The sequence below is a fragment of the Saimiri boliviensis genome, chromosome 2 (genome assembly GCF_048565385.1).
Source record: "Saimiri boliviensis isolate mSaiBol1 chromosome 2, mSaiBol1.pri, whole genome shotgun sequence".
In the NCBI taxonomy this organism is placed as follows: Eukaryota; Metazoa; Chordata; class Mammalia; order Primates; family Cebidae; genus Saimiri; species Saimiri boliviensis.
In genome coordinates, this window is record NC_133450.1 from 213,552,080 (window position 1) to 213,579,032 (window position 26,953).

Consider the following 26,953-nt stretch of genomic DNA (forward strand, 5'->3'; position numbering starts at 1 on the left):
GGTGTTCCAAGAAATAAACTTTGGAAGCAAAATAAGTTAACGGTCTGGACACGATTGATTCTCCATACTGTTTACCTTGCTCTAGGATATTCAAATGTTATATTTATTTGAATGCTATCCAATATACGTTCCCTGGCATCTTCCTTTTAAATATTCTCTATAAACCACAGTTCTTTGTAAGTACTAATAAGCTTAATATGTCTACTTAGAAAATAAAGTTTTTCTAGATACCTATAATAATGAGGAAGAGTATAAAGAATGAAGTATTTTAAGAATAACTTACAATTTCTGGGGGATTTCTGAGAATTCTACTTCCTTGTCCCTAAATTCCAAAGATAAATGTTGTGAATTTGGAAACACTAGACTACAGAGAAGCAGGCACTCTCTAGCCTGGGAGGCCCACTGATCTTAGGAGGGTCCATATAGCTGCTTACTGTAGACCTTGCATTAGAACCCAGGTCTTTTGACACCTGATGTCATACACTTTTCATTCCATTCATTTCAGCCCAGAGAATAGCCACCACACCCCCCCGCCAACTCCCACTGGAGTTTTATTCTGAGGACAGATAAAAGGTTGAAGCTAAAGGAGTGGCAGAAAGAAGTAGGAGCCACAGTGAATGAAGATGTTTAAGGGAAGATATTATTAATACCACTAAGCCCTTCACTCAGGATTACAGGCTACATTTTACCCCTGCAACTGTAGAATTCAATGGAATCCATGGCCTTTACCTCCGTATTAGATGACCTTTTTCCTATCCCTTCACATCTCCTGTTTTTTTTTTTTTTTCTCCAAACCACCCTTAATTTAGAGGTTTATTTTAAAGTAATAATCAGTGACACACACAGCAAAGTCTCTCCCAACACCTGGGGAGCAGGTGTGCTGGGATTATTAATGGCATTTGAAGGGTGAAAAAAACTGAAGGAAAGGAATCTGACTAAAGTGGCACAGGTTAGAACTCATTTCATATTTCTGGAGTTGTGTGACGATGTACTGATAGTTTTGTTATACCCGGACCTAAGTATTATAATAGGGTAAATTTCTAAGTTCATTTCTCATCTTTTACCTGTCAGTGGCCCTCAACTAATGTTTTTTGCCCCCATAGGTTGGGTACTCACAAAAGATTCCATATTCTCTCTGGCAGTAAGGGTGAGAAAATTGCTGGCAGTGCTAGGAGTGGCAGGGTGGCCAGAGGACAGGGTCCTGCCATTACTCCTTAACCTCCAGTAAACCAACAGCAAAAGACAGAGCCAACTCCTTCTGCCACCCAGTAGCTAATTCACTACAGGGAAGGCAGGTGATTGTTCAAAGGGAGCTTTTAAATCATAAATCAGACAACACTAATTATAACTTTAACAAATGTTATTAAAAGCAGCAATTAAAAACCATGAAGGTGCAGAGGGTTATAAAGTCAGTTGGCAGTAATGCAGCTATTATCTGGTATGAATGAAATGCTGGGGTGGGGAGTCAGGGTTACCTCATTAGGACTTGTGCTGTCCTCTCAGGTGGTGAAGACACCCGCTCCCTGCTTTTCCCTCTTCAAGCCTAGAGCCTCTCTGGAGCCCAGGTAGGGAAGGTCCAGATGTACTGTAACAGGATTCTAATCCCAGGCTGTCTCAGAAATCTGCAAAGCAGGCCTAGGAGGTTGCTAGGCTCTCTGAAGCCAGGCAGGAAGCTACAGATTGGCTCCCAGGTCCCGCAGCACCACTGGGCTAGGGGCTGGCTTCTTAGCTCCCCTTCCACCTGGCCCCAGTTGGCCCCTGTGGCAGCAGCTGTGGGGCTGAGAAGGGGGAAGAACTGGGTCCAATGCCAGCTCATCTATGCCTGGGCTGTGCCAGGGAAGCAGAGTAAAGTGGGTGGGCTGTGTAGGAGGTGAGGTCCCTCTTAAAAGGCACTGTGGGAGCTGAGGTCTAAGATGGGGGGCATCTAAACCATCTCAGGGACCCTCTGAATGCTCACAGGTAGAGGGGGCAGGCCTAGTAATGGAGAACAGCTCCTGCAGGCCTGCTGCCCTGCCAGTGCCTCTTGCTGTACTATCACCTTCACCTTCCTGCTGGTGGCCCGCAAAACCAGCCAAGCTGGAGGCCACAACAGCAGTTGGCAAGGCTGGTCCCCATCTGGTGCCCACCCTCCACCTCAAGGCACTTTTGTCAATTTTCCAATCAAGTGAGTCAGTTTCTAATATCTCTGGAAGCAGCAAAACATGAGGGGTCCTCTTCCCCCTCCCAATTTTGGTTTCCCTCCAGATGAGGCAGAATTTGAATGCTGGTTCCAAAAATTCTCTTTCAAACCCCCACTGGCAAGGGCTTCTCTTTGAGGGAACTGGAATGACGCAGGCCCTTTAAAAATCGCAACCTATCCCAAAAAGTGATTGTCCATTTCAGGGAAGGGCAAGGGATATGAAAGAAGGTGATTCCCCTATGCTTCCCTATGGGACCAAAGCTGGTTGACGGGCTAAAAGGAGCAGGAGCTGAGCTTTCACATTCCATATAGAGGGCCATGGAAAAGCCAAGGGTGGAGCCAGCAGGCCCAGAGGGACTGTGTGGCTGTGTGTACACTGGGGCATGTGGTGGTGTGGCTGTGTGTGCCTAGGGCAGAAAGTACAACACACGTGGGTGGGAGTGGGTGTGTATTAGCTGCTGGGTGTGGGGGTGGGAGGCACCAGAAACAGTTGGGTTTAGCACGACATGGTTTCCCTCCCACCATTACCACCCTCCACCCTGGTCCCCCAGGTTTTGAAGGATGCCTCCATTCCAACAAGGCCTGGTCCAGCTCTGTGGCAACTCAGGGGAGAGGGGGCAAGGAACAGACGACTTCTGGAACCTCCAAAGCTGACACTGGCAGCCTTCACTCTCAGCCTTAATACCTGGGCCCTGGTGCTAGTGCCTTCTGAGGCAGACACAGCCCTTTACTCTTCAGATCCTCGCAGGCTTTCAAAGGGGCTTTCTCCCACCCCATCACCTCTCTCCAAGGGCAGTGGGGAGTAGCAGGAAAGTGGAAGAGAAAAGCACTGAGCAGCATCCTCTTATCTGTCTCCTATGCTCTCGCAAAGGCACCTGTTATGTAGTCCCTGGAGGACTGGTTGCCCCATGAGTCAGGTGTGAAGGGTATCCAGTGGAGGGCCAGCTGTACACACACAAGATGTGCAAACACACCCAAAAGGGGCAAGAGAGGTCAAGGCACACAACTGGGACAAAGACCTGGGCCTCAGGAGGAAGGGTCCCAGAGCAGGGGACACAAGGTTGGAGGAAGAGACAAACAGAGTCTGAGGGGGTGTGGAGCGTGTAGAGACACAGGCACGGGGTGGTGAGCCTGAGGAGGCCCTGGAGCAGAGCTGGTACAGCAGAGAGATGCAGGCCTTGGCTGGGCAGGCAGGCGGGCAGGACCTTCTGCCAGGCACTTGCAGCTCTGTCCTGCTTCCTCCCACCCTAGCCTGGAGAAAGCTGGGGAGCCTATGGCTTCTGCTGCCCCTCCTTTGGTTTTCAGGTCCCCTGGCACCCCCTGAGGGCTATTCAGTAAGGGGTGGTCCCTTCCCATTCCACCAGGTACTGAACCTTGCCCTCAGGTGTGACCCTCCGAGCCAACACCTGGTACTTCTCCCCACAGGCCAACCGCCCAGCCGCACCAAAGTAGTTGGTGATAGATGACTTGAGGTGGGACAAGGATGAGTCATCTTCACTGATGCTCTCAAATGTGTGGCTGTCAATGCCTTCGTCTGGCCGCTCGGGAACCGAAGCCCCCTCTGCACTGCTGTCCGAGGGGCAGCGTCCATCCAACTCAGCTGCCCACCGCTTTGCCCGCAGAGGCATGTATGCCTTGGCTGCCAGCTTTCTCTTTCTGCTGCCCACTGTCCATCTGTATCAGGAGCGGGAGAGGAAGATGATCAGGAGTGGGAGAGAGAAATTCCTTTCCCTGAGCCCATCCCTAGTACCAGGTGCTGTGCTAGGTCTTAGGCACAGATTATCTCACTGGATCCTCAGGAGAGTCCTGTGAGGAGGGAAACTGAGGATCCAGAGGAGAAAACCAGCTAGGGAGTGGCAGAGCCAGGATTCAAACCTAGGAATGTCCAACTCCTAAACACATGCTCTTACAGCCAGAATCCCAGCACTGCACAAGCGTGAGAGCACCGTTCACTGAGCCTCCTGAGGTCATGCAGTGCAGAGGCCCTGCTTATCCTGCCCTGCCCCTCACCAGACTCATGGAGCTAGATAGGTCACATACGGTTGAAGTTTAGGAACTGAAGGACCCTGTACCCCAGAGCCCAGATGCAGAAGTGTTAGAGAAATGGACACACAGACACACACAACGAGGCACACATTCAGATGCTTAGAGACAGAAACCAAGACCCAAAGTGCTGGTGAAAGCCAAAGAAACAGGAAGAAATTGGCTGTGTGGTGGTGCATGCCTGTAGTTCCAGCTACTCGGGAGGCTGAGGCATGAGACTCACTTGAGCCTGGCAGGCGGAGGCTGCAGTGAGCTGAGATCATGCCACTGCACTGTAGTCTGGGCAGCAGAGCGAGACTGTCTCCAACCAACCAACACACGGGAAGAAACAAAAATACAGAGGCAACAGCAGAGGACACCTAAACAGATGTCAAGAGACACAGACTCTAAGACCTCTACAGGCATTATACTTTTTTTTTTAATTATTACTATTTTTTTGCGATGGAGTCCCACTCCATCACCTGGGCTGGAGTGCAGTAATGCAATCTCAGCTCACTGCAACCTCTACCTCCCCAGTTCAAGTGTTTCTCTTGCCTCAGCCTCCCGAGTAGCTGGGATTACAGGTATGTGCCACCATGTCTGGCTAATTTTTTTGTATTTTTAGTAGAGATGGGGTTTTGCCATGCTGGCCAGACTGGTCTCCAACTACTGACCTCAGATGATCCGCCCACCTCAACCTTCCAAACTGCTGGGATGACAGGTGTGACACTGTGCCCGGCCAGGCATTATACTTTTAATTCTGCTTTTGCAAGGGTGTCAAGTATCTCAAAATACAGTGCAGCCTGAGTGCAGAGGAAATCCCTTTGCTCTACCACTCCCCGTACTGCTGAGACTAGCTGTTGACAGACCAGCAGTACTGAAGATAGGCCACCAGGGATTTCTGTTCCCATTCCTAAATCTTCCATCCTACAGGATGCCATCTTCCATCTTCCTTTCTGACAGGCTTCTAAATAAATGGCTGTTTCACTCAGAGACCACAGAAGACAAGACACCAGATTATTCAGACAGCCAAGAATCAAAGTCGGGGAACCCTGCAGTTCAAGAGGCAGAGACATGCAAACTCATGGCATGCAGAGGCCAAAAGTGAAAGAACCTCTGGTCCAACAACCCAAGAACTGGAATTGCCCAGTGAGCGGTGTTGTACAACCTTCTGCAGCAGGTGAAGCATTCCAAAGGGAGGGAACCACAGGAGCCTGAATGCCTATACTTGAGTCCCATTTAAAGCCCCGCGACTCAGAACCAGAGGGTCTGAGAGCCAGACTCACAATTGCAGAAGGCCAGGTCCCCCCACCGGAGACTGGGACACATAGAATGAGCCACACATGACAGAAGCGGGAGGTGGTGGGGGCCTGGGAGGAATGATGGTCCTTGCAAAATGTGAAGGTCAGACCTCCAGGAAGCTCACCTGGAGTCATAGGAGAGGCTGGTGGAGGCAGAGCCAGAGGTGCTGGCAGCGTCGGTGGAGTCGACATCTGAGAAGAAGGTCTGGCTTGAGCTGGCACTGAGAGGGGCAAGACGGTGAGCCTGCCGGTGGCCCGGCCCAGCAAGATCCTGCCAACCTGGCCCTCAGGATCCCTTGGGACCTCTGCAGCCATCTCTGTGCCCCTACCATGCATCCTCCATCCCAGTGGGTGCCCATCTTCCCACAGCCGAGCTTCCCACCACCACACCTGTCTGTTTGCTACCCATCCACCTTTCAAAAAGTCCAAGAAGTCAAGAAAAGCTCCCCAGAGCACCCTCCCCTGGCAGTGAGGTAAGCACTGGCGCCAGTAACTCCATGAGCATGATCCGAGGCACCTGTGCAACACCTGACAGGTCAAAAGTGCTTTCATTTGCATTATCTTGTTTGAGGAAAATAGCTGAGGAAGATAAGCAGGGTCTGGAGCTAAGGTCTGACTCTAAAGCCCTCCTCCATGTCCTCCGAAAAATACTAAAAGACCTTTAATAATTTGGGAACTAAAATGATGGAAGATACAGTTCCTCCCTTGGGAGTACTTAAACATAGGGACACTATGGAACTGCAAAGGTGGGCATCCAGCGCAGCCTGGGGAGGGTGAGTGAAACCTTCCTGGAAGAAGCAGGGCCCTGAGTTTTCAGATGGGCTAGGGCAGGGCAAAGGGTATTTCAGGCAGAGGGAACAACATGAGCCACAATGAGCAGGCATCAAACAGCATGGTGAGTGTGGATACCATGGTTCAAGGTGGGGAGAAGCAGGAGGGGAGGGCTGGAGAAGTGGGGAGGGCTGTGGTGCTCTGGAAACAGGGATGTTATGCTGAAAGCTCTGCTGCAGAAAGCCCCTTCAGGCAGACCCGTGCAGCAGGGATCCTTTTAACTGGGGGCTTGGCTTTCTGTTTGGTTCCCTCCCAGTCTCCAGAGCAGACCTCTCCAGTAGGTCCCACACTGGTACCTTTTTAAACTTTGAATTTCATCCAGCGTGAAGTCAAATATGCTAGCCAGGTGGTGGTTGGTGCTCCAGGCTGAGGTGAAGTCACTCTGTGGACACAGGAAGGAGAGAGGAAGGGTCAGACAACGAGTATGAAATCCGCCTCCCACACAGGCTGCCTCCTGTCCAGCCAGGGCTGCTGAGGGCTGGGCCCTCCCTAGGGTAAGATCATCACCTTTATTCCAAGTCCTGACCAGGGAGCCAAGCTACCCCAGTTCTAGCCCTGCCTTTGTCTCTAGCTGATTATACGACCTTCACCTCTCTGGACCTCAGTTACTTCAACTGTAAAATGGGGACAATTTCCCGATTTTGCCCTGCTTCACTCTTAGAGACATCAGGAAGCGCAGTACAATTAAATAACGCTTATAAAGCGCAAAGTGCTGGGAGATGAGGCATTATTAATAGTACTGCCCACAGGGACGGCTTCAGGGAGGAGGCAGGGTTACTGAAGGAGGAAAGAAAGTGCTTTGGAATCCTGGTTCCAGGCTGGGCTCTGCCACTTTGATGTGTGGCCTTGGGGAAAGTCACTGCCCCACCCTTCCCTCAATGTCCCTACCTGGACAGTGGGGACAAGGCTATTACCTGCCCTTACCCCCCAACTTTGGGTTCTTGGGAGAACTTAGGGGGAGATGACACAGTGGTTTTGGAGTGCCTGACTTAGCTGTAATAGGAACTGGCTTCTCCTTTTAGGGTCATTAGAGTCCTCTGGACCTGGGGGACTTAGTTTTCGGCACAGGAAGCCCTAATATGTGCTGACCCTGTGTGTGAAAATGGAGAGTAAGAAAACAAGGAACTAACACTGGGAATAGCATCTTCCAGCAAAAACTTTGATCTTTTTCTTCTATAAACTCGCCTTTTCTGCTGCTGGAATTCGTGAGGCAACAAACTGTGGAGACAGAAAAGGGAGAGGGTGGCCCCGTCAGAGCCTGAGGGCCCTAGGGTGGCCCAGAGGGAGGTGCCGCAGGGGCGGGGGTCACAGCAGCTGGGGAGACAGGCTCTGAACACAGCTGCACCTTCACAGGGAGGCCTGGGGAGGAGGGAGGGTCCTGGGGCAGCAGGGGTGGGAGGGTGTGGAGTGGGTATAGTGGGTAGAAAAAGAAAAGGTGCCTCCCCAGGCACATGTATCCAGATGCCCTGCCCCCCAGTGCCAGGATAAGGGGGCTCAGCTGAGCCAGGAAAGTGAGGGACCCCTCAAACACTCTGCTTTCCCCTTCACCTCCTTGCCCAAGTCCTAATCCAGCCAGGCTGGGTCCCCGGATCTGGCTTTTCCTCCCTGTGAGGCAATGAGGCGGGTGTGGTGGTGAAAGCCGTTGGGGATCTGGGATCCTGCTCAGCCACTACCTAGCCCTCTCAGGGTCCTACAGCTGGGACTTGCTGGGTGCAGGTCCTCCTTGCTTGCTTGGAAGCAGAGAAACCAGGTTTGGCTGCAGCCCTGGCCCCTGGGTCCCCGAGCACTGACCCAGGCTTGCTCTTTCCTCTCTTACGCAGCTCAGAGGAGGCGCTGTTCTCATTTGGCAGCAGTCCCTTGTCAGGCAGCAGTTTCCCTGGTGGGTTGGGTGGGACGCGGATGCGCAGGCGGAAGATGCACTTCTTCTTCTTGATCTCCTTGCCGCAGAGGAACCTGGAGGGTGGGCAGAGGGAGGAGGAAGCTCTGGAGTCTGCCAGTCCATCCTCCTGGAGAGTGGGGTCAAGCATGACACAAGCTTCTCTGCCTCGCTGGACCCAGAGCTAAAATCTGGATGGCCTCTGGAGGTGCTGATTTCCTCAAAGCCCATGGGATGTGGGGTTCTGGGTAGCAGCTGAGAACTTGGCTGGTGCCTCCTCCCTGTGCCTCCTCCTGCAAGAGTGTGGTTCTTGCTGCTCTTGTCCCTTTTATTTGCCTCAACCAGCCCCAAGGCCATCTCCTGCAAGGCCTCCTCCAGCTCACAATGGAACTCCTATGGTCAAGATGCGAACATACTTCATTCTGTTCTCTGGTTTCCCCAGAAGACTGAAAGCAAGGCTGGCTGAGTTGCCCTGAAGCTGCAGAAGTGACTCAGACACAACCCTCCCCTCTTTAGTACAAGAGGCCCCTTGCTCTCCCAACGGAAGTAAAAGGAGTTGGGGGTCTGGGATCTGTCCCTTGGGAGGGCAGGGGGCCTCTTATACCAAAGAGCAGGGCTTTGTCTGGGCCCTAAACCATGAGAATGTTGAAGAGAGAGTGGGTAATTCTGCCTAGAGGTGTCTGGAAGAGTTTCAGGGATGAGGACCTTGTTTTATTCCCCACCATGACCTCAGCACCCAGACAGGCCCAATGTAGAGCAGCAACTCAATGAATACTTGTTGATGGAACAAATGAGTGCCAAAGACTGAAGCACATCCTAGACAAAGGGCAGAGCATAAACAAAAGTGCCAGGTGGGAAACCAAGGGCTCAGGATGGCTGGCACCCAGAAGACAGAAAGCAAAGGGACAGGGGCAGAGGATGCGGGCACGGCCTGATCTTCAAAGGCCTTGAGTGCCAGGCTCAGGAGCCTGGGCACGCCTCTGTGGTGTGGTGAGGGACATGGCCAGCTGTGTATGCTGAGAACCCTGGATGGGAAGACAGGGGCTGAGGGATGGGTCAGGAGGCTGTAGCCCACTCAGGACGATGCACTCATCCCTCAGTGCCTGGCCCACAAGCCCTAGATATTTAGAGCAGGAGGGGCCCTCAGAGAGCAGGGGTGCAGGCCCCCACTACAGAGCTGAGCCCAGTACCAAAATGTGGCAGGCTGTTGGGGAGGTCAGAATGGCTGTGAAAAGAAGGTGGGGTGTCCCCTGGATCTTGGAGAATAGGAATGATTCAGAGAGAAGGGGAGGAGGATACAGGCAGGGAGCACAGCCTGAGCAAAGACTATGCGGTAAGAAGAAATCTCACCTGTAGAGGGCCCCACCACATACCCTCCCCTCCCTGCACGCACCGGCTTTTGTAACTGTTCAGAGCGTTGAGGAGATGCGGTCCTCGATCTGTCACAGGGGTGCTGGTGAGCTGTGGGAGAGCAGGCCGGCAGGACATCAGACCCAGGTACGTGGTGCATGGGGAGGCCCCAGCCCCTACTCCCTCCCCTCCATCTCCTGATGCTTCTGAGTCCTCCAGGTGAGGACCACTGACTCACTCCAGGATCTCAGATATGCCCTTTCACCTCTCCAAGCTCATTCCCATCTGTAAATGGAGAGAATACTTCCTGACTTAACTATATGGAGAGCTTTAAAAAGTCCATACCCTTGACCCAGTAATGCTACTCAATGGAATCTAGCAAGGAATCTATATATCTGCAGATGTAACATGAAATATGAACAAAACTTTACATACAAAACGGTGGCATTGTTTCTAATGGTGGACAAGTGGGAAAGAAACTGCCCAACAGGAAAGAAACAAGTAAACTATGGCAGAAGCCAATGCAGCCATTAAATTAGCCGGGCATGGTGGTGGGCGCCTATAATCCCAGCTACCCGGGAGGCTGAGGCAGGAGAATCACGAACCCAGGGGACGGGGGTTGCAGTGGGCCAAAATGGCGCCACTGCACTCCAGCCTGGGCGAAAGAGCGAAACTCCATCTCGGAAAAAAAAAAAAAAAAGTTTATGAAGATTCTAATGATATGGAAAACTATAATGTATACTAAAAAAAGATTATTTAAAATTGTATATACTGTATCATTTAAACCATTAAAAAGAAAAAATATTCATAGAAGAGAATCTGAAAGGAAATGCACCTATGCATTAGTTCTAGTGATTTCTGGGTGGTGTGATATGGGTCTTTTTAAAAGTATACTTCCTTATACATTTTGGTACTTTAAAGATTTTCCACCAGGAATATGTACAATTAAAAAAAAGAATCAGAAGAAAAGTTATTTAAAAATACCAACTCTACATATCTTTTAAGGTTTTATAATATCTATTTAAAAAAAGTATCAAATACTGTAAATGAAGATGTATTTTGCAAAGCATAAAGGTTATTTTTAAAATAATTCCTTTCATCAAAGAAGGATGTGGGGCAGTCCGTAGAGAAGATGGCTCACTCTGAATGTGATGGAGAGGATTCTAAGGATGTCTTTAGGGAAAAAAGGCACAGCACTCATGGGAGTGATTAGGGAGGCCCTGGCTCCAGCTCTGGCTCAGCCCCAAAGCTCTGCTGACCACAGGCAAGTCACTCTCCAGCTCTGATATCCTGAAAGTCTCTGTTACTTCATTCCATGGATCTGAGGCTCCCAGGCCCCTGATGACCCACTATTCAGCATAGGATCAACATCAGGTAGACCCACTCCACGTTGCACCCCAGCCAGGAAATCTGGAGTGGGTCAAACACTCAGCAGAGAGCTGTGTTCCAGCCAGACTTGATCTAGGGCCTCAGCTCCCCTCCACTGAGCTGGAGAGGCCCAAACCTGCACACTGCCAAAAACTGGGGTTAGGACGGCCCTTAAAGGACACAGGCTTAGAGGCCTGGACTCAGGGATGCAGCAACTCAAGGGTGAGAGCTCACAGACCTCCATCCTAGTACTGCACTGTGTGGCCCTGGGCAAACCTCTCTGCCTCCTGCCACTGACATCTGACAACCCCGCATACCTTTCCAAGCTGCAGGAGCTCCCAGTGGTGGTTGACAAAGGCCAGAATCTCCTCAAAGTCAAAGTACTTCTTCTTGCTCTGTACCCCCAGATTATAGAGGGCCAGGTGAACCACGTCCACCCTGGGCAAGGGGGCAAGGAGGTGGGGCCAGGTAAGGTGGCAGCCTGCTCAGCCAAAGTCACAGCCTTCTGGGTCCAGGCTGAGACAGGGGCAGGGCTGGGACCCAACAGCTGGAAATGGAATTGTTCCAGGAGGGAAGAGGGAGGGGAGAAGCTGGGAGGAGCAGTAGTGGGTCTGGACCAAGCCCCATCCTCTCACCATCGCAGGGGCAGCCTCTCGATGTACTCTGGGCCCTGGTTACACACGGAGCAGAAGAACAGGTAAAACCTGTGGGTGGGTAGAGAGGGGGGCCTATGGTGGGAGGGGCTCTGACACCTCCCTGTCCAGCTCCCTGATCCCCTCACTCCCTACCTGCCTTCCCATAATCTTTGCTGCTGGCCACTCGGGGGCAAGGACAGGGGCGGACAGGGACCACTCATAATCCTTCTAACTCCTACCCTGAATCTCCTTCCCAAATCTTGCCCCGAAGCATAACTGAGTTCACAGAGAGTGAGCTGAGCTAGGTTGGGCTCCTATGGTCATCTTCTTCCCCTCTGAGACAGACACACACACACCTTCACAAATGACATGAGACACCAACCAAAAGATGCATAACATCTGGTTTGACATCCATAATGGCTCCTTTAGCTTAACTCCATTGGCCAGAAGCCACAGTAAGTTGTCCATTTCCCCAGTGGCTCCCACAACAACCCTGGGCAGGGCTGGTGCAAAGACTGTTATCCCTTCTTCCCCAGATACTTAAGTGACTGGGGAACAGGGAAGGCAGGCATTTTTTTAAGGTATTCCACAAATCAACGGCAACTAGGGATGTGGCCCAACTTACTTCTTTTCTTTCTTTTTTTTTTTTTTTCTGAGACAGAGTCTTGCTCTGCCACCAGGCTGGAGCGCAGTGGCATGATCTCGGCTCCCTGCAACCTCCACCTCCTGGGTTCGAGCAATTCTCCTGCCTCAGCCTCTGGAGTAGCTGGGATTACAGGTGCACACCACCACACCCAGCTAATTTTTTTGTTTTTAGTAGAGACGGGGTTTCACCATGTTAGCCAGGATGGTCTTGATCTCTTAACCTCGTGATCTGCCTGTTTCAGCCTCCCAAAGTGCTGGGATTACAGGCTTGAGCCGCTGCGACCAGCCAGCGCACTTCTTTATTGCCTCCTGGCCCTGCATAGCTGGGGGATCCCCTACCCTGAGCTGCCTCCAGTAAACAGGTAGGCATACATTGTCACAGCCCCCCCTTTTATCTGGCAGTCAACCTGCAGGAGTTGTTGCTGCCATCCCTGGCCCCTCCCCACCACGCCCAAGGCCCAGTTGGACCAAATTAGCACCTACCGGTCTCCAAACATCATGGGCTCATTGAGGCACTGGGTGCAGGCCTCGTGGAACCACTGTCTGCATCGGTAACATTGCAGCATCCGCAGGTACCATCTGGAGAGACAGAGGAGTTAAGATTAGTCAGGACCACACTCCCAGCCAGGTATGGGCCCCAGCAACCTTTCCCAACTTAAATTTGCCTTCCACTGGCAGAAAGGGAAGAGAATTTATAGTTACGGAGCACTTAGGCTGTGCCAGGGGAGGACCTGGGAGTTGGACATATACTATCTTATTTGACCTCACCACCTGGTAAAAGATGGCCCACTGTACCCATATTACAGATGAGTCACGGGTGAAATGGATTGCTCAAGCTCACTCAGAAGGCAAGTGGAGGATGGTGATTCAAATTCTAGTCTCCCTAACTTCAAAAGCTGTGCTCTCCTTGCCACGCCACAATGGGGCCACCATTTCTGGACTTGCTGCTTCACACACACGGCTGACAGGGAAATGTTTGCCTTGGAGACTTCATGGGAGACTAATGGTTTCTGTAAGTTGCATGGGGGCAAGACTACATCTGGCTTTTCTGTCCTGCAACTGTATCTGCCCTATGATGGTCATCCAACAAGTATTCATGGAATATGAAGAGCGAAATGCTCAATACTTTCTTGACACCTTGTCAGGTGAGGTCCAGGTTAAAATGCAGATTCCTTGATCCACCACAGACCTATTCAATCTTTAGGGAAGCCTCTGGGATGCATTTTTTAACAAGCATCCTGTGCAACTCTGCCCATATGCATTGAGAAGCACTTCGTTAATGCAGGAAAGGTTTCCTGTAAGCATTTCTCCATCTGACAACACTTAGGGAAGCTGATGGGCCTGAAGTTAAGCCCATTTGAGAGATGAAGTAGTTCAACCACTGCCCAAATTACCCAGCTGGAGCTTGGGGCTGAGATTCAGGACTTCAGGAGGTCTTGACGGGTGAATTTACTGAGGGTAGAGACCCTACCTCTTACATCTGTGGTTTTTTTTTTCCATGATGCCAGGTGCACTCAGCCCAAGGAAGGCTCAGCTGCGACGGCTACACAGAGGTCCAGGTCGGCAAGGAAGAATCAAAGACTCTTGCCGCATATAAGAATTCCCTTCACAGTGGCCCCAACATAGCATGCCTCGCCCCCCCGCCCCCCCACCCCCTACCCTGCCTGATTGCACATCTCCAGAGAAAAGGATCTTTCTTTTCTTTCTTTTTCTTTTTTTTTTTTGGAGACAGGGTCGTCTTGCCCTGTCACCCAGGCTGAAGTACAGTGGCATGATCACGGCTCACTGTAGCCTCCATCTCCCAGGCTCCCACCTCAGCCTCCTGAGAAGCTGGGACTACAGGCGTGTGCCACCGTGCCTGGCAGGAAAAGGATCTTAGTATCTTACCAGCAGCGGGTTCCACTGACTCTGATGGTGAGAAGGTTATCTTGACTTTCATGCAATAGTACCACCACCACCACCAATAACAGCTCACATTTTCAAAAGGTGTTTACCAAGTGCCAGGCACGATGTGAACCTCTACGTGAATTACGTAATTCACGCTCTGCTCATAATCACCACACGATGGGGAAACTATTAAGAGAGCTGAGGCTGACTGAGGGGCTGCACAGGTGGTAAGGAGCAGAGCCAGGACGTGGACGTCCTGGAAGAATCCGCACTGTGTCCGCCCCAGGCTCTTAACCACTCTTCAATACTTCGTTTCCTACAGAGCTCCAAGGAAACACCTCTGCCCTCTAGCCCTGCTCCATAGTGCTAGACGCCGCGGAGCACGGCCCTAGGTTCTCCCATTGAGGTCCCGCCCCCTCGGCCTTCCCTTCGGGGACCGCCCCTTGAGCCCTCGCCTCCTCAAGTGCTATTCCCGAGGCCTTATTATTCTCTCCTCCCCACCCCGTCCCTCCACAGGGTGCTTCTCAACCTGCCCCGCCTCCCTGGGGCCCAGCTCCCGCGGTCTAACCGACCGGGCCCCGAGGTCTAACCTTCCGGGCCCGCCCCTCGAGGCTCCGCCCCCAGGTCTAACCTGCCGAGTTCACCTCCCGAGGTCCCGCCCCCCGGGGCCCCGCCCCCAGGTTCTACTTTCCGGGCCCGCCCCTCGAGGCCCCGCCCCCAGGTCCAACTTTCCGGGCCTGCTCGAGGCCCCGCCTCCGCAGCGGCTGTCACCCCAGACCCGCCTCCCGAGGCCCCACCCCTGCGGCTGACACTCCAGGCCCGCCCCTTAGGGTCCCGCCCCTACACCGCCGCACGCTGGGTCCGCCCTCAAGGTCCCAGCCTCCGCTGACGCTCCAGGCTCGCTCTCTACAGGATGGCCCAGCCGCCGATTCTCGGAGATCTGCCCTGCCTCCCCGGGGGGCCCCGACCCCCTGCCTTACTCTCCGGGCCCGCCGCAGTAGCAGTAGCATTGCTGCTGATTGGTGCGGTGGGGCGAGTCCCACTCGAGCTCCTCTGGCTGGTAGGACAGCACCATCTTCACGGCCTGCAGCGTTCTGGCGATGGCGCCCTTCTTCAGCGCGCCGCCTTTCTGGGGGGGAGACGAGGGCCCCAGTCAACTAGGTCCGAGTGGACCTCGCGAGTCAGCACACAGCTATCTGTCGAGGGAAGTGCTGCCAGGGCTTGGGGGACCCGCAGATATTCAAACATTGTCAGAAAAGCAAAGAGCTTTTTCTCATCAATTCCAAACCCATCCCCTCTATCCCAGAAGGAACCCCGTTGATAACAGTATTACGAGTAATAAGCGCAATAAAGGCAGCAATTACCAACATGTATTTACATGGATTTTCTCTTTTAATAGTAAAGCATCACTTATTGGTCCTGCTATTCCCAACACCAAACCCATCTCCACTTTACAGCTGAGGAAACTAGGCTCAGGGAGTCTATGAATCCTGGCCAAGGACAGTGGCAGAGGTGCCACATGTCTCTAAAGCCCAGGTGTGGCCCTTCTGCTTGGAGCTCAGGCTCTATGATGGCAAGTCTCTGGGCTGCCCCACTGGAGGGGGCAGGAGAGGCAGGGACTGGGGAGGATGAAAGGCTCACCCGCACAGCCAGTGCGAAGATGCAGCGTCGGCAGAACCAAGGTGTGAGCAGGGGCTGGTCGGCACTGCCCGCTATGGGGATGTGGCACTGCTGGTGGTAACCTACAGCAAAGGAGGGGGCGGTGAGCGCCCACGAGGAAACTGTGGCCCAAGGCCAGTTGGCCCAAAGGAGGCAGGGCTGGGAGGGCTGAGGGAAATCCTAGGAGCTCTGCCTGCCAGCTGCCAGGAGCCTGGCTGCTGTTGCCAACCAGGGTGGCCAAGTCAGTGTCCAGGCTGGGGACTAACTGACAGCATTGGCCAGTGGAGGGTGGCACACAAAGGTCTGGCTTCAGTGCCTGAGCCCCATCTTTCCCACCCATCCTCTCCATCTAGCAGGACCCCAGCATACTCTCCCAGCTTTCCCCAGGGTCCCCTCCCAAGCCCTCTCTCACAGCAACTGGCCCCCTTTCACCCTGGAGTGCCAAGAGAAACAGGAAGCCAGTTGAGGCCCCAACAGGCTGGAGCAGTGCCCATCAGGGGCCAGTGCGTGAGGACCCACAGGTTGCGGCCTTCTCAGGGCCCTGCTTGCTCCACTCACCCAGGCCACACTTCCCGCAGATGAGGATCTCATTCAGCGGCCCTGATGTCTTCCCCAGACAGATGTTGCACTTGGGCTCCTCTCCTGGAACGCCAGCTGAAAGAGAGGCCCTGGAGGGTCAGATCCAGCTCACAGGAATGAGAAGTTTTACACTCACAGTCCAGATGCCCAGCCTCTACTGTCTGCTAAGCCTAGCACTGGGCCCCGCACGGCACCTCACTGAATCTCCCGAACCACTCTGAGATGCCTATCATCATTACCCCATTCTAAAGATGGGGAAATTGAGGCTCGGAGAGGTTAAGTCCCTTGCTTAGCTAGTAAGTAGGAGAGCGGGGATATTCAAACCCATGGCTGTTTGACATCAAACCCTTTGTTCTTTTGACATCATGTTGCCTCTCCAGGTTGATTTAACTTGTTTTGTTAAATGGTTAAGTAATTTTTAAAAACTTTATTATGGGATAATAGAATTCTTTACTGTTTTTGAAATGGAGTCTCACTGTGTCTCCCAGGCTGGAGTGCAGTGGTGTGATCTTGGCTCACTGCAACCTCCACCTCCTGGGTTCAAGCAATTCTCCTGCCTCAACCTCCTGAGTAACTGGGATTGCAGGGACGTGCCACCACGCCCGGCTAATTTTTGTATTTTTAGTTGAGACAGGGTTCGCCACGTTGGCCAGGCTGGTCTCGAACTCCTGACCTCAAGTGATCTACCTGCCTCGGCCTCTCAAAGTGCTGGGATTACAGGCATGAGCCACCATGCCTGGTCTAGAATGTTATAATGAAACTCCATCTTCTCATCACTTATTAACTCATGGCCAATCTCGTTTCTACTATATTCCCACCTACATCTCTTTCCTGTAATTATTTTAAATTGAGTCCCAGATACCCAGTCGTTTTCTCATAAATATTTCCATATGTATTTCTGAAAGATCAAGACTCCTTTTAAAAAACATAATTACAACACTTTTATTGCACCTAAAAGTTAACATAATTGCTTAATATCATTAACAAATTCAGTTAATGTTCACATTTCCAACTGTCTCTTAAATACAAATGCCATAACAATTTTAAGTCTGTTCTTTTGAATCAAGATCCCCAAGTAAGTCCATACATGGTGACTGGCTGAAGTTTTTAAAATTGCTTTTAATCTATAGGCCCCCTCTCCATCTCTTTTTTCTTTGCATTTTATTTTGGTTGCAGAATATATTTTTATGTGTGAAAGGTTTGTATGAATACATTAAACACATTTTGATGTGTGTTTCTGCCTTATTTCCCTAGCTCAATAAATGTTTTGTAAGGGCAGAAATGATATCTCTTCATCTCCGTATCCCCAGGGCCTCATACAGTGTGGCATGTAACAGGTGTTCAAAGACAAGTTTGTTGAATATATGGCCAGGCAGGAACCTTGCCTCTTATTCTTGAACTTGCTCCCAGGAAGGTGGTGCCCACAGTGTGTCTCAGTAAGTCCCCACTGGCTTAATGAGGCAATGGATCAATAACTACAATGGTGCTCAGCCTTATGCTCTCACTTTGGGAGATGCCAGGGGGTGCTCAGAAGGGGCAGTTCTGGCTAGGAGTCAAGCTATTCTTCAGCTGATCGCTGTGGTACCTCCAAGGAGCCTGGTATGTGCTGGGCCTACACAGGTTAGCTAAGGTGCATGGGCTTCTCCATCTGGCTCCTTGTGCTTTCAATAAGGAGGTAAACCAGGAGAGAAGGGCCTCATTGCTTTGGATCTTTATACATTTCAGGACTTGGAGAAAAATCGGTCTCCACTGGCCACAGCCTCTTGGAGAAAGGGGCAATTTGAAAGCTTTACTAAGCGGCTGGGTTGTGCGGCCCTACTTGGCAGCCTTCTTGGAATCATCTCTTATGGTAACAAATTATTATTATTATCATTATCTGAGACGGAGTCTCGCTCTGTTGCCCAGGCTGGAATGCAGTGGTGCAATCTCAGCTCACTACAACCTTCACCTCCTGGGTTCAAGAAATTCTCCTGCCTCAGCCTCCTGGGTAGCTGTATTTATTAGAGACGGGGTTTAACCATGTTGGCCAGGCTGGTCTTGAACTCCTGACCTCAGGTGATACACCCACCTCAGCCTCCCAAAGTGCTGGGATTACAGGCATAAGCCACCACACCTGGCTGGTAACAAATTCTTGATTAACAGCCTCTCTCTAACCAATAGCACTGAGCTAAGCATTTTACAAGGATTAGCTTACCTAAGCCTCCCAACCACTCTATGAAGCCAGTACTTTCACTATCACCTTCTTTCACCTGAAGAAATTAAGACTCAGAGAGGTCATACTACTTGCTCTGGCAAATGCAGCTAGTAAGTGGCAAAGTTGGAACTTGGTTCAAGGTCTATCTGACCCTAAAACCTGCTTCTTCCCCCGCTAGGGGCCGTGTCTCTTCTCCTGTTAGAGTAAATGGCAAATAGGTTTCTCCTCTCATGCCAATTCTGATTGACAGGCAGTAGCTGCTTGGGGCTCCACATTGAAAGTACATGTGTTGTCAATGACTACTGATGTCTGTTGTGTGCATGGGAAGGGAGAATGGTGGCAAACACGGCCCTGATTTGCCATCTCTGTAAGGGAGAGATGTCAGCTTTCTAAGGGCAGGGATGGTACCCAACCCAGCTTCCTTTCAGCCCCGAAAGCTGCTCTAGCTCCATCCAGGCATGTCCGTCTTCATTTCGCCTGGCTCATCTCTGCTTTAGTGTTTTTTCTCCCATTCGCTACGAACTCCTTGCCCCACGGAGACGGCTGCTTCCACTAGTTTTATTCACATGTTAAATCAGGGATACTGTGCTTGCATGTAGAGCTGACAATTCTGATTATCTGGGCACATCCCCTTTTCTAGCCTAGACTGGGACATTTAAATGGAACCAATTCTGGGACATTTAAATGGAACCAATTCTGGGACATTTAAATGGAACCAATTCTGGGACATTTAAATGGAACCAATTCTGGGACATTTAAACGGAAACCAATTCTGGGACATTTAAATAGAAAGCAATTCTGGGACCCAGAGCTTTGAGCAGCTGGAGATGTCCTGCAGCTAGGAAGAAAACACAGGCCTGAGGCCCAGTCCTGGCCCTCCAAGGACCTCCCTGAGCTACCTTCCCCACCTGCCCAGCCTCCTTCCTGGGGTATGAACTCTTAAGGGGACAACTCATGTCCTAAGTACCTTGCCAAGTCAATATACAACCAGATTTGATCATCACCTCAGGTGGGCTTGGGGTTGATGGACAAGGGCAGATGCCGGGGGAGTAAGAGATGGAAGGAGAGAAGGAAGAAATGAAGGCAGCAGAGGAGAGAAGCGCTGGGGAGGTTGGGGGCTACCCGAAATTTTAGGAAAACTCACCGTGCTGTATGTCCTTCCATAGGACCCAGTATTTGGAATTATCTTCGAAAGTCACGAGGCAGCTTTGCTTAGAGCTGCTGACCTGGGGCACAGATAGGAAGAAGCAAGTTAGAAAGGGCTGGGGAAAAGCCAACCTGGAATATAGTCTTCCTTCCCCATTTTTGTCTCCTTATGCTCCAGGAAGCAGGGCTGTAAGGGGAAGGAGATAGCAGTTTCTGTACATGGTGTGCTCCTAGCCAGCTACCGGAAGGGTGACAACTTGGTCAGAACGCTGAGGACCGAAGCACAAGTCAGAAGCTCCTCTGTGATCCTATCGAACCTGACTTTTTGGTTTTGTAGGCTCTCAGAGCACTTTTCTTTTTTTTTTTTTTTTGAGATGGAGTCTTGCTCTGTTGCCAGGCTGGAGTGCAGTGGCGTGATCTTGGCTCACTCCAACCCCCACCTCCCAGGTTCAAGCGATTCTCCTGCCTCAGCCTCCGTGTGCCTCTAAGCCCAGCTAATTTTTGTATTTTTAGTAGAGACGGGATTTCCCCATGTTGGCCAGGATGGTCTCCATCTCTCGACCTCATGATCTGCCCGCCTCAGCCTCCCAGAGTGCTGGGATTACAGGCGTGAGCCACTGTGCCTGGCCTCCAAGTACTTTTCTAAAGAACTGGTTGGATGATGTCGACCCTAAGGATGGTGCCTGCAAGACCAGGCTCTGGCCCCTCCCACCACGAGCTTTGGGCATGAGGGACAAGAAGGGAATTCCGTAACAATCCCCCTGCCTCCCCGCTAGTCTGAGAGCCAGGCTGGAACACGAGCAGAGAGATGCTGAGCCTGAGAACAGGGACCAGAGAGGATGGGTTTACCCTCTTGATCTTCCCGAGGTAGTACAGGCCATCTGTCCACCGGCACAGCACATACTGGCCCTCTGTCAGCTTGGACATCAGGTCTTTAAAGTTGTTCTTGACCTTCGCCAGGGCCCCCTTGTTGGGGAGGTGGCTGGTGGCACCATAGGAGTCCCGAGTCCCTGGATCCAGAGCTCGATTCTCCATCAGCTTCCCCTGACACTGGGAGAGAAAGAACAGGGTTTTCATTTCTTGCTTCCCTGCTTCAGAAAGCCCATCAGGGGAAGGAAGGAAATCAGCATTTCTGTATCCTGTGCTATAAGCCAGGTTTGTTTATTATCTCATGGTTCCTCATGGTCATCCTATGAGGAAGATATTATTCACATCTTACAGACAGGGAAACTGAGGTGTGGCAAGGAGAAGAGGCTGATGGGCCAAAGGCAGAGCCATGGCCCATACCACACTGTCTTTTAAAGTGAATAGATCTCTCAACCCACACAGAACAAAGCCCCCTACCCAGCAGGCTTGAACCATACTCCCTGTCTCAGTAGGCTGATATTTTATTCCTTAGGCAAACACACTCCATGTACTCTGGATGGAGAGTCTTCTCCAGGGGAGCAGCTGGGTTTCTTTTCTTTCTTCTTTTTTTTTTTTTTTAACCCCAACCCCTGCAACCATCCCTTCCCTGAGATCTGTCCAGAGAAAACTCACCTAGAAAGGAAAACTCCTGGGTGGCTTGTAACTAGTGTAGATGGGTCATCTGTCTTTTGTAATCCCCCTTCTGTTCTCAATTATGAGATGATTTAATGGAAACCAATTCTGGGACATTTAAACCCACTTATGCTTTCACCTAGATACACATTTGCTCCAAGCAGTGAAGTCATCCCCATGCCAACCTCTCCACACCTGTCTCTCACCATCCTTTTCAGCAGCATGCAGTTTGCCCGTGGATTCCTCTCTCCCTGCTAGTGGCACTCCTCCAAGCAATGAGCTGCCATAGTCTGCCCATTTTAAGTGCCATGACTTCTGGCTTTCCGGCCTCTAGCTTCCATCCTCCCATGCTGGTCTGAGTTCAGGCCTCATCTTTTGCTTGGGTAATTCATTCATTCATTCATTCACTCAATAACAGTTTCCTGGGCCTTGTGCTCACCTCCACTAGGCACCTGGGTTGGGGAACAGGTACTACCAGCACCCAGTGCTAAACAGGCCTCTCCTGCATTCCTGCCTTTCCACCAGACTCTTCCGCAGGGCCACCAATTTCCTTCCAGAAACCTTCTGGGGCTCTCCACTGCCCTCCCTGGTGCTCAAAGCCGTCCCTAACGCCCTCTCCTTCCCTGCTGGGCTCACCTGGCTCCATGCCCCTCCACACACTCTCCACTACAGCCAGTCACAGACTGGCTCTTTCCCCGTGCGCCTACTCGGATCTCCTCCCTGTGGCCATGGCTCTGGGCACCTGGTATTATGACTGTCCACAGGGAGAGAGTCCAGTGCCTGTCTTTGTGTGGTGCGTTGTGTGTACTCCTGTAAGACTGGGTGGGATGATGCCCAAGGCATTGTGCCAGGGAGCGTGTGAAGCTAAGTACGAGTTTACGTTCGGGGCCCTGGGGCGAACCGGGCACTGCAGGGGTCTCAGTTCCCCAGATGGTGGCGTCACCACGACCCTCTCCGCCCCCACTTCTATCTCCTTTTTCTCCAGCGCAGGGCACACAGGCTCCTGGACAGGGGATACGGTCTGAACCCCTGTCCTTTCCCTGCCACCTGGCTCCCCGGGCGCTGCGAGGTCCCCGCCCGTCCTGCCTGGGGCCAGGCCGGGGCCGCTGCAGGTTCACAAACTGACACTTCCTCCCCCGCTGAGCCTCTGGGAGCCAGCCGAGTCGCCGCACCCCCTCCACCCTGGCCGGGCGGGGGCCCCCGGGTGGCGCCCCCCCAGCCCCCGCCTCCGTCCTCCCGGAGCGGGCCCCTGCGGGCTGTGATTGGCTGATTCAAACCCATTTGCAAAGAAATGCCTGTTTGCGGGTTCCCGTCTGCGTCCAGTTCAAATCCGCGGCACCGGGAGCGCGGGGCCGGGCGGGGGCAGGAAGCGAGAATGATTCATGCGCCGGGGCCTCTCCCAGGGCGGCCGTTGGCTTTTTAAAAAGGGTGTTCAGGAGGGGGGAAAAAAGCTTGCAGAAGCACCCCCTTCGCGTTCAGCGCTCCTCTCCTCAGTCGCTCGGACTCCAAGCCTTCCACATCCCAACCCCTGCCGCAGCCTGACTTCGGACGTGAGCGAAATGCCAAACGCCCGTCTGTCCTTCCCCCACCCCGACAGGAAAATTAAAGATCGGGGGCGAGGAAGAACGATCTGTCACCCACGCCCCCCCGGGGCCCCTCTGCCCCGCAGGTACCCTGCACCCCCGTCCCCACCACTGAGCGCCCGGCTCCGCAGGAGTCTCACCCCCGGGAGGCGTTCGGGCCGCCAAAGTTCAGGGAGATTTCGAAAAGAGAGGGATGAGGGCTGGGAGTGGAGAGCGTGGCGGGGAGTTCGCCCTGCAGCGCAGAACTCACCGCGAGGCTGCGTGTCCGCCGGTCCCACTTGGAGTCTGGCCACCAGGCGCATCGGCGGCGGAGGCGGCTGCGCTCGGCCCGCGGCTGCCCGGCCGAGTGTCCGCCCGTGGGGCCGGGGTCGGGGTCTCGGCGGGGGCGGGGCGGGGCGGGGGCGCCGCAGGGAGGAGGGGGAGGCGGCGGAGGGAGGGGCCGGGGCGCTCAGGAAGGGGCCCCCCGGGCGCGGGGCGCCATCTTTTTCGCGTTTTCCCGCGAATTATTGACGTCCCGCTTATGTAATTAGCGGGGGCCGCGCCGGCCTCGCCATTGGAGCCCGCGGCCGCCGGGCCCCGCAGCGCCGCCAGCCCCCGCCCGGCCCCGCCCGCCCCGCGGGCGCGCATCCTCCGCAGCCACCGCGCGCACTGCCCGGACACGGGCCCCCAACCGAGGCGCGGCCACACCGCGGCGCACGCTGAGACGCCAGGCAGCGCGCATGGCGCACACTGCCGCTCGCACACTTGTTGAGGAAACAGCTCTGCGCGCAGGCACCGGCGGACCCTGGCACAGACACCCAGCAGGGCGGCGCGGACACTTGGCGCAGACACACTCAGACAGAGACCCAGGACGGCCAAACGAGCCACAGAACAGAAGCACACAACACCTCGCACTCACAGCACAGGCGTTCGGCACGGAGACACAGCACGAGCGTAATGTAGATACACAACACTGCACAGCGGGCAGACACAGGTCAGAACACAACATAGCATGTACAGGACACACACCGCAAAGAGAAGTACTGTACATACCGGCCATAGGCATAGATACACAAGGGGAGATACACTGCACAACAGAGACACACAACAGAACATGCATTTAAGGTAGACGGACATATGTAAAGCCACAACACAGTAACAACACAGACATGCAAGAGAAACAAGTTTCCTGGAAAAGGTGGCATTCAGATAGGTTGTGGAGATAGGTTGGTGGCTGTGCCAGGTGGAGGGAATTTAGTGAGCTAACAATCCAATTTTTAAAATATGGGTTAAGGATATCAACAGGTAATTCACAAAAGAGGAAACCTACATGGCTGAAATAGTCCCAGACAACAAATTGCATAGAGACAGAGTGCACAGAAACAGATGATATAATCGCAAATATATACCGCATGCACAACACTTCATGTGAATAAAGGGCACACAATGAAAGACAACATGCAGAGTCATAGGAATGGCAGATGGAGGCAGTAGGCAGAGCTCCAATCGTGTGGTCCCTGCCCTGGGGGGAAAAGACAGACATGGCCCCACCCAGACTCATTCTTGGGGGAAGTGGGTAAGAACACTTACCAATAACCCTCACCTGCATCCTTGCCCTTAGTCCACAGCACCCACCTCTGTGGCTACCATCCCACTCTGCAGACATCCCCACCAGACGGGGATATGTGCTTTCATGGGTGTGGCCAGTGGACAGCACCTTCCTTCAGAGCCTTCCCTATTCATGGTCAGTTGCTCTCTCTGGGCCCTCTGCCTCCTGGCCTTCGAGCATGATCTGTGCAGTCTCCACCTCACCTTCTCAGCAGAGATCCAGGAGTCCTCTCACCTCCTTCCTCACTTCCTTCTGCCCCTTGATCCTCCTGCTCTCACCTGCCTCACTGCCCCATTCTGGATCATGACACCACAGCAAAACCTAGCAGGGCTGACCACCTGCCTCGCCTCTGCCTGAACCTGGAAGGGAAGCCTGAGAGCAGCCCCATGGCACAAAATCTCCCAATCCTGGGGAGCACATTTTCAAGTCCCAAAGGGGCCCTAGGATCTTGCCACTTATCTATGTTCTGCCAAGAGAATGTGTGTCCAATGTGGGCAGGGCTGATGATGTGAGCAGAACACTCTCGATAGCTTCTCAGCTGGCTGGATCTGCCTTCAGGATGCTGGTGGACAGAGCTGACAGAGGGAAGAGCTCACCTCTGAGGCTACAGGCCAGCCACAGCCATTACTGGCCATGGGATCCTGAGTGTGTCACTTCAATTCTTTTTTTTTTTTTTTTTTTTTAACTATTCTTGCTCCCAAGACTTCAACTCTTAAGCTTCCTTGTCCTCACCTAAATAGAGTTCTTGGGAAGGATAGAGTTAATGTATGCAAAGCTCCTGGTACCCAGTGGGTATGCAATAAGTGATCATTGTATTAATACTTTGTTAGGAAATTCTGTATTCAGAATCCTGATTGCCCCACTGTGTGGGACTAGAGTTGGGGGATGTATGACTTGCAGGTGGATGGGAGACAAGGGACTGGCAATCTCGTGGAGGAGGCAGTGTTGACTTGTAGATAAATAAGAGGGGTTGTGCTGTGAGCTGGACTTGGAATTGGAGTGTCCTGGCTTCCAGTCCAGTTCTGCCTCTGAGCCAGGGTGGAGTCTTGGGTTAGCTAGACCCTCCTACACCATGTTTCTTTGTCTGTTTAAAAGGGGGCAATAATACTACCCATCTCATTGGGCTGTTGCATAAATGTTCAAATAAGATAATGAAGGAGCAGGTGCTTTTGTAAACTAAAAAGTTGGGATGCAAAATAAGAAGTTAAAACACTACAAAACAGGAAATTTTAAATGCCACAAGAAAAGTACAGTGTGAACACCGGTTGTTTAGAGACAGCTCTAACTTTGAATTGAGGAAAGAGAACACGTTTCATGGAAAATGTGGCATTCAGTTAGGTTGCGGAAATAGGGCGGTGGGTGTGCCAGGTGGAGGGAGTTTAATGGGCTGACCAACAATCCAATTTTTAAAATATGGATTAAGGATATCAACAGGCAATTCACAAAAGAGGAAACCTAAATGGCTAAAATAGCCTAAAATGTGAAAAGATGTTCAACCTCATTGGGCACGTGAGAGATGCAAATAAAGAGAGTGTGATACACCATTACACATCCACCAGATGGGCACGGAGTCAAGTCTGTCAATATAGGGGAGTAGGGGGCGAGGAAGTTGCACTGTTGGAACCCTCAAATGCCACCGATGGAGATGTGAACTGGAAAACAATTTTCGAGAACAGTTTGGCAACATGTAAGAAAGTGGAAGATACTCACAGCTACAATCCAATAACTCTGCTCCAGTCATTCAACATATAGTTGTGAAAATTTAGAAATTGATGAATTATCTATGAATACCAGCCCAAATAGGCCAGGCACTGTGGCTCACGCCTGTAATCTCAGCATTTTGGGAGGCCAAGGCTGGTGGATCACTTGAGGTCCGGAGTTTGAGACCAGCCTGACCAACATGGTGAAACCCTGTCTCTACTGAAAATACAAAAATTAGCCGGGCACGGTGTCACGTACCTGTAGTTCCAGCTACTTGAGAGGCTGAAACAGGAGAATTGCTTGAACCCGGGAGGCGGAGGTTGCAGTGGGCGAGATCATGCCACTGCACTGCAGCCTGGGAGACAGAGCGAGATTCTGTCTCAAAAACAAACACAAAAACAGCAGTCCAGATAGATTAATTGTGATATAGTCATGCAATGGAATAATGTACTGGGAGAAAAATAAACCAAGTCTGTAGCCTCAACATAGATACACTGTAGGAAAAAAACTAACATCAAGATGTAATATTGGTACAGTGTGACACGAGTGATACAAAATGTTTCTTATCACAGTCAGCTGGGCCCCATGGCTCAAGCCCGTATCCCAGCACTTTGGGAGGCTATAGTGGGAAGATTGCTTGAGCTCGGGAGTTCAAGACCAGCCTGGGCTACATGACAAAACCTTATCTCTACTAAAAATACAACAATTAGCTGGGCATGATGGCATGTACCTGCAGTCCCAGCTACTTAGGAGGCTGAGGTGGGAAGATTGAACCCAGGAATTCAAGGCTGCGGCAAGCCATAATTGTGCCACCACACTCCAGCCTGGGTGACAGAGAGAGACTGTTCCCCCACCTCCCCACAAAAAACC

At 52.1% G+C, this 26,953-nt stretch overlaps 1 protein-coding gene across 5 annotated transcripts; it reads right to left on the minus strand.

Annotated features, from left to right (window-relative positions):
• Positions 1-1,342: 1,342 nt before the first annotated feature.
• Positions 1,343-23,200, minus strand: PHF19 (PHD finger protein 19). Of its 5 annotated transcripts, XM_039474750.2 has the most exons (15): positions 23,045-23,200; positions 20,522-20,722; positions 19,671-19,752; positions 16,312-16,407; positions 15,736-15,836; positions 15,075-15,223; positions 12,691-12,786; positions 11,563-11,631; positions 11,245-11,365; positions 9,603-9,670; positions 8,125-8,286; positions 7,464-7,551; positions 6,630-6,715; positions 5,628-5,723; positions 1,343-3,853 (listed from the first exon to the last, which is right to left on the minus strand). In XM_039474750.2, exons 2-15 carry the CDS (start codon positions 20,705-20,707, stop codon positions 3,511-3,513), a joined length of 1,743 nt encoding a protein of 580 aa, XP_039330684.1. In that variant the 5' UTR covers positions 20,708-20,722; positions 23,045-23,200; the 3' UTR covers positions 1,343-3,510. The 5 variants fall into 5 exon arrangements, with proteins under 5 accessions (XP_039330684.1, XP_039330686.1, XP_074251350.1 ...); XM_039474752.2 differs by lacking the exon at positions 15,736-15,836 and having other exon boundaries at positions 23,045-23,142; XM_074395248.1 differs by lacking the exons at positions 1,343-3,853; positions 23,045-23,200 and adding an exon at positions 3,870-4,581.
• Positions 23,201-26,953: the final 3,753 nt, after the last annotated feature.

What these genes read in the sequence shown, in the direction of transcription:
- PHF19 (XM_039474750.2), bottom strand. Translation starts at nt 20,707, where the DNA reads ATGGAGAATCGAGCTCTGGATCCAGGGACTCGGGACTCCTATGGTGCC. An exon ending in AGAGGAAAGAGCAAGCCTGG is followed by an intron (nt 7,552 to 8,124) that starts GTCAGTGCTCGG and finishes CTGTCTCCACAG; the next exon opens with TTTGTTGCCTCACGAATTCC. An exon ending in TGGAAGATGCTATTCCCAGT is followed by an intron (nt 6,716 to 7,463) that starts GTTAGTTCCTTG and finishes CTGTGTCCACAG; the next exon opens with AGTGACTTCACCTCAGCCTG.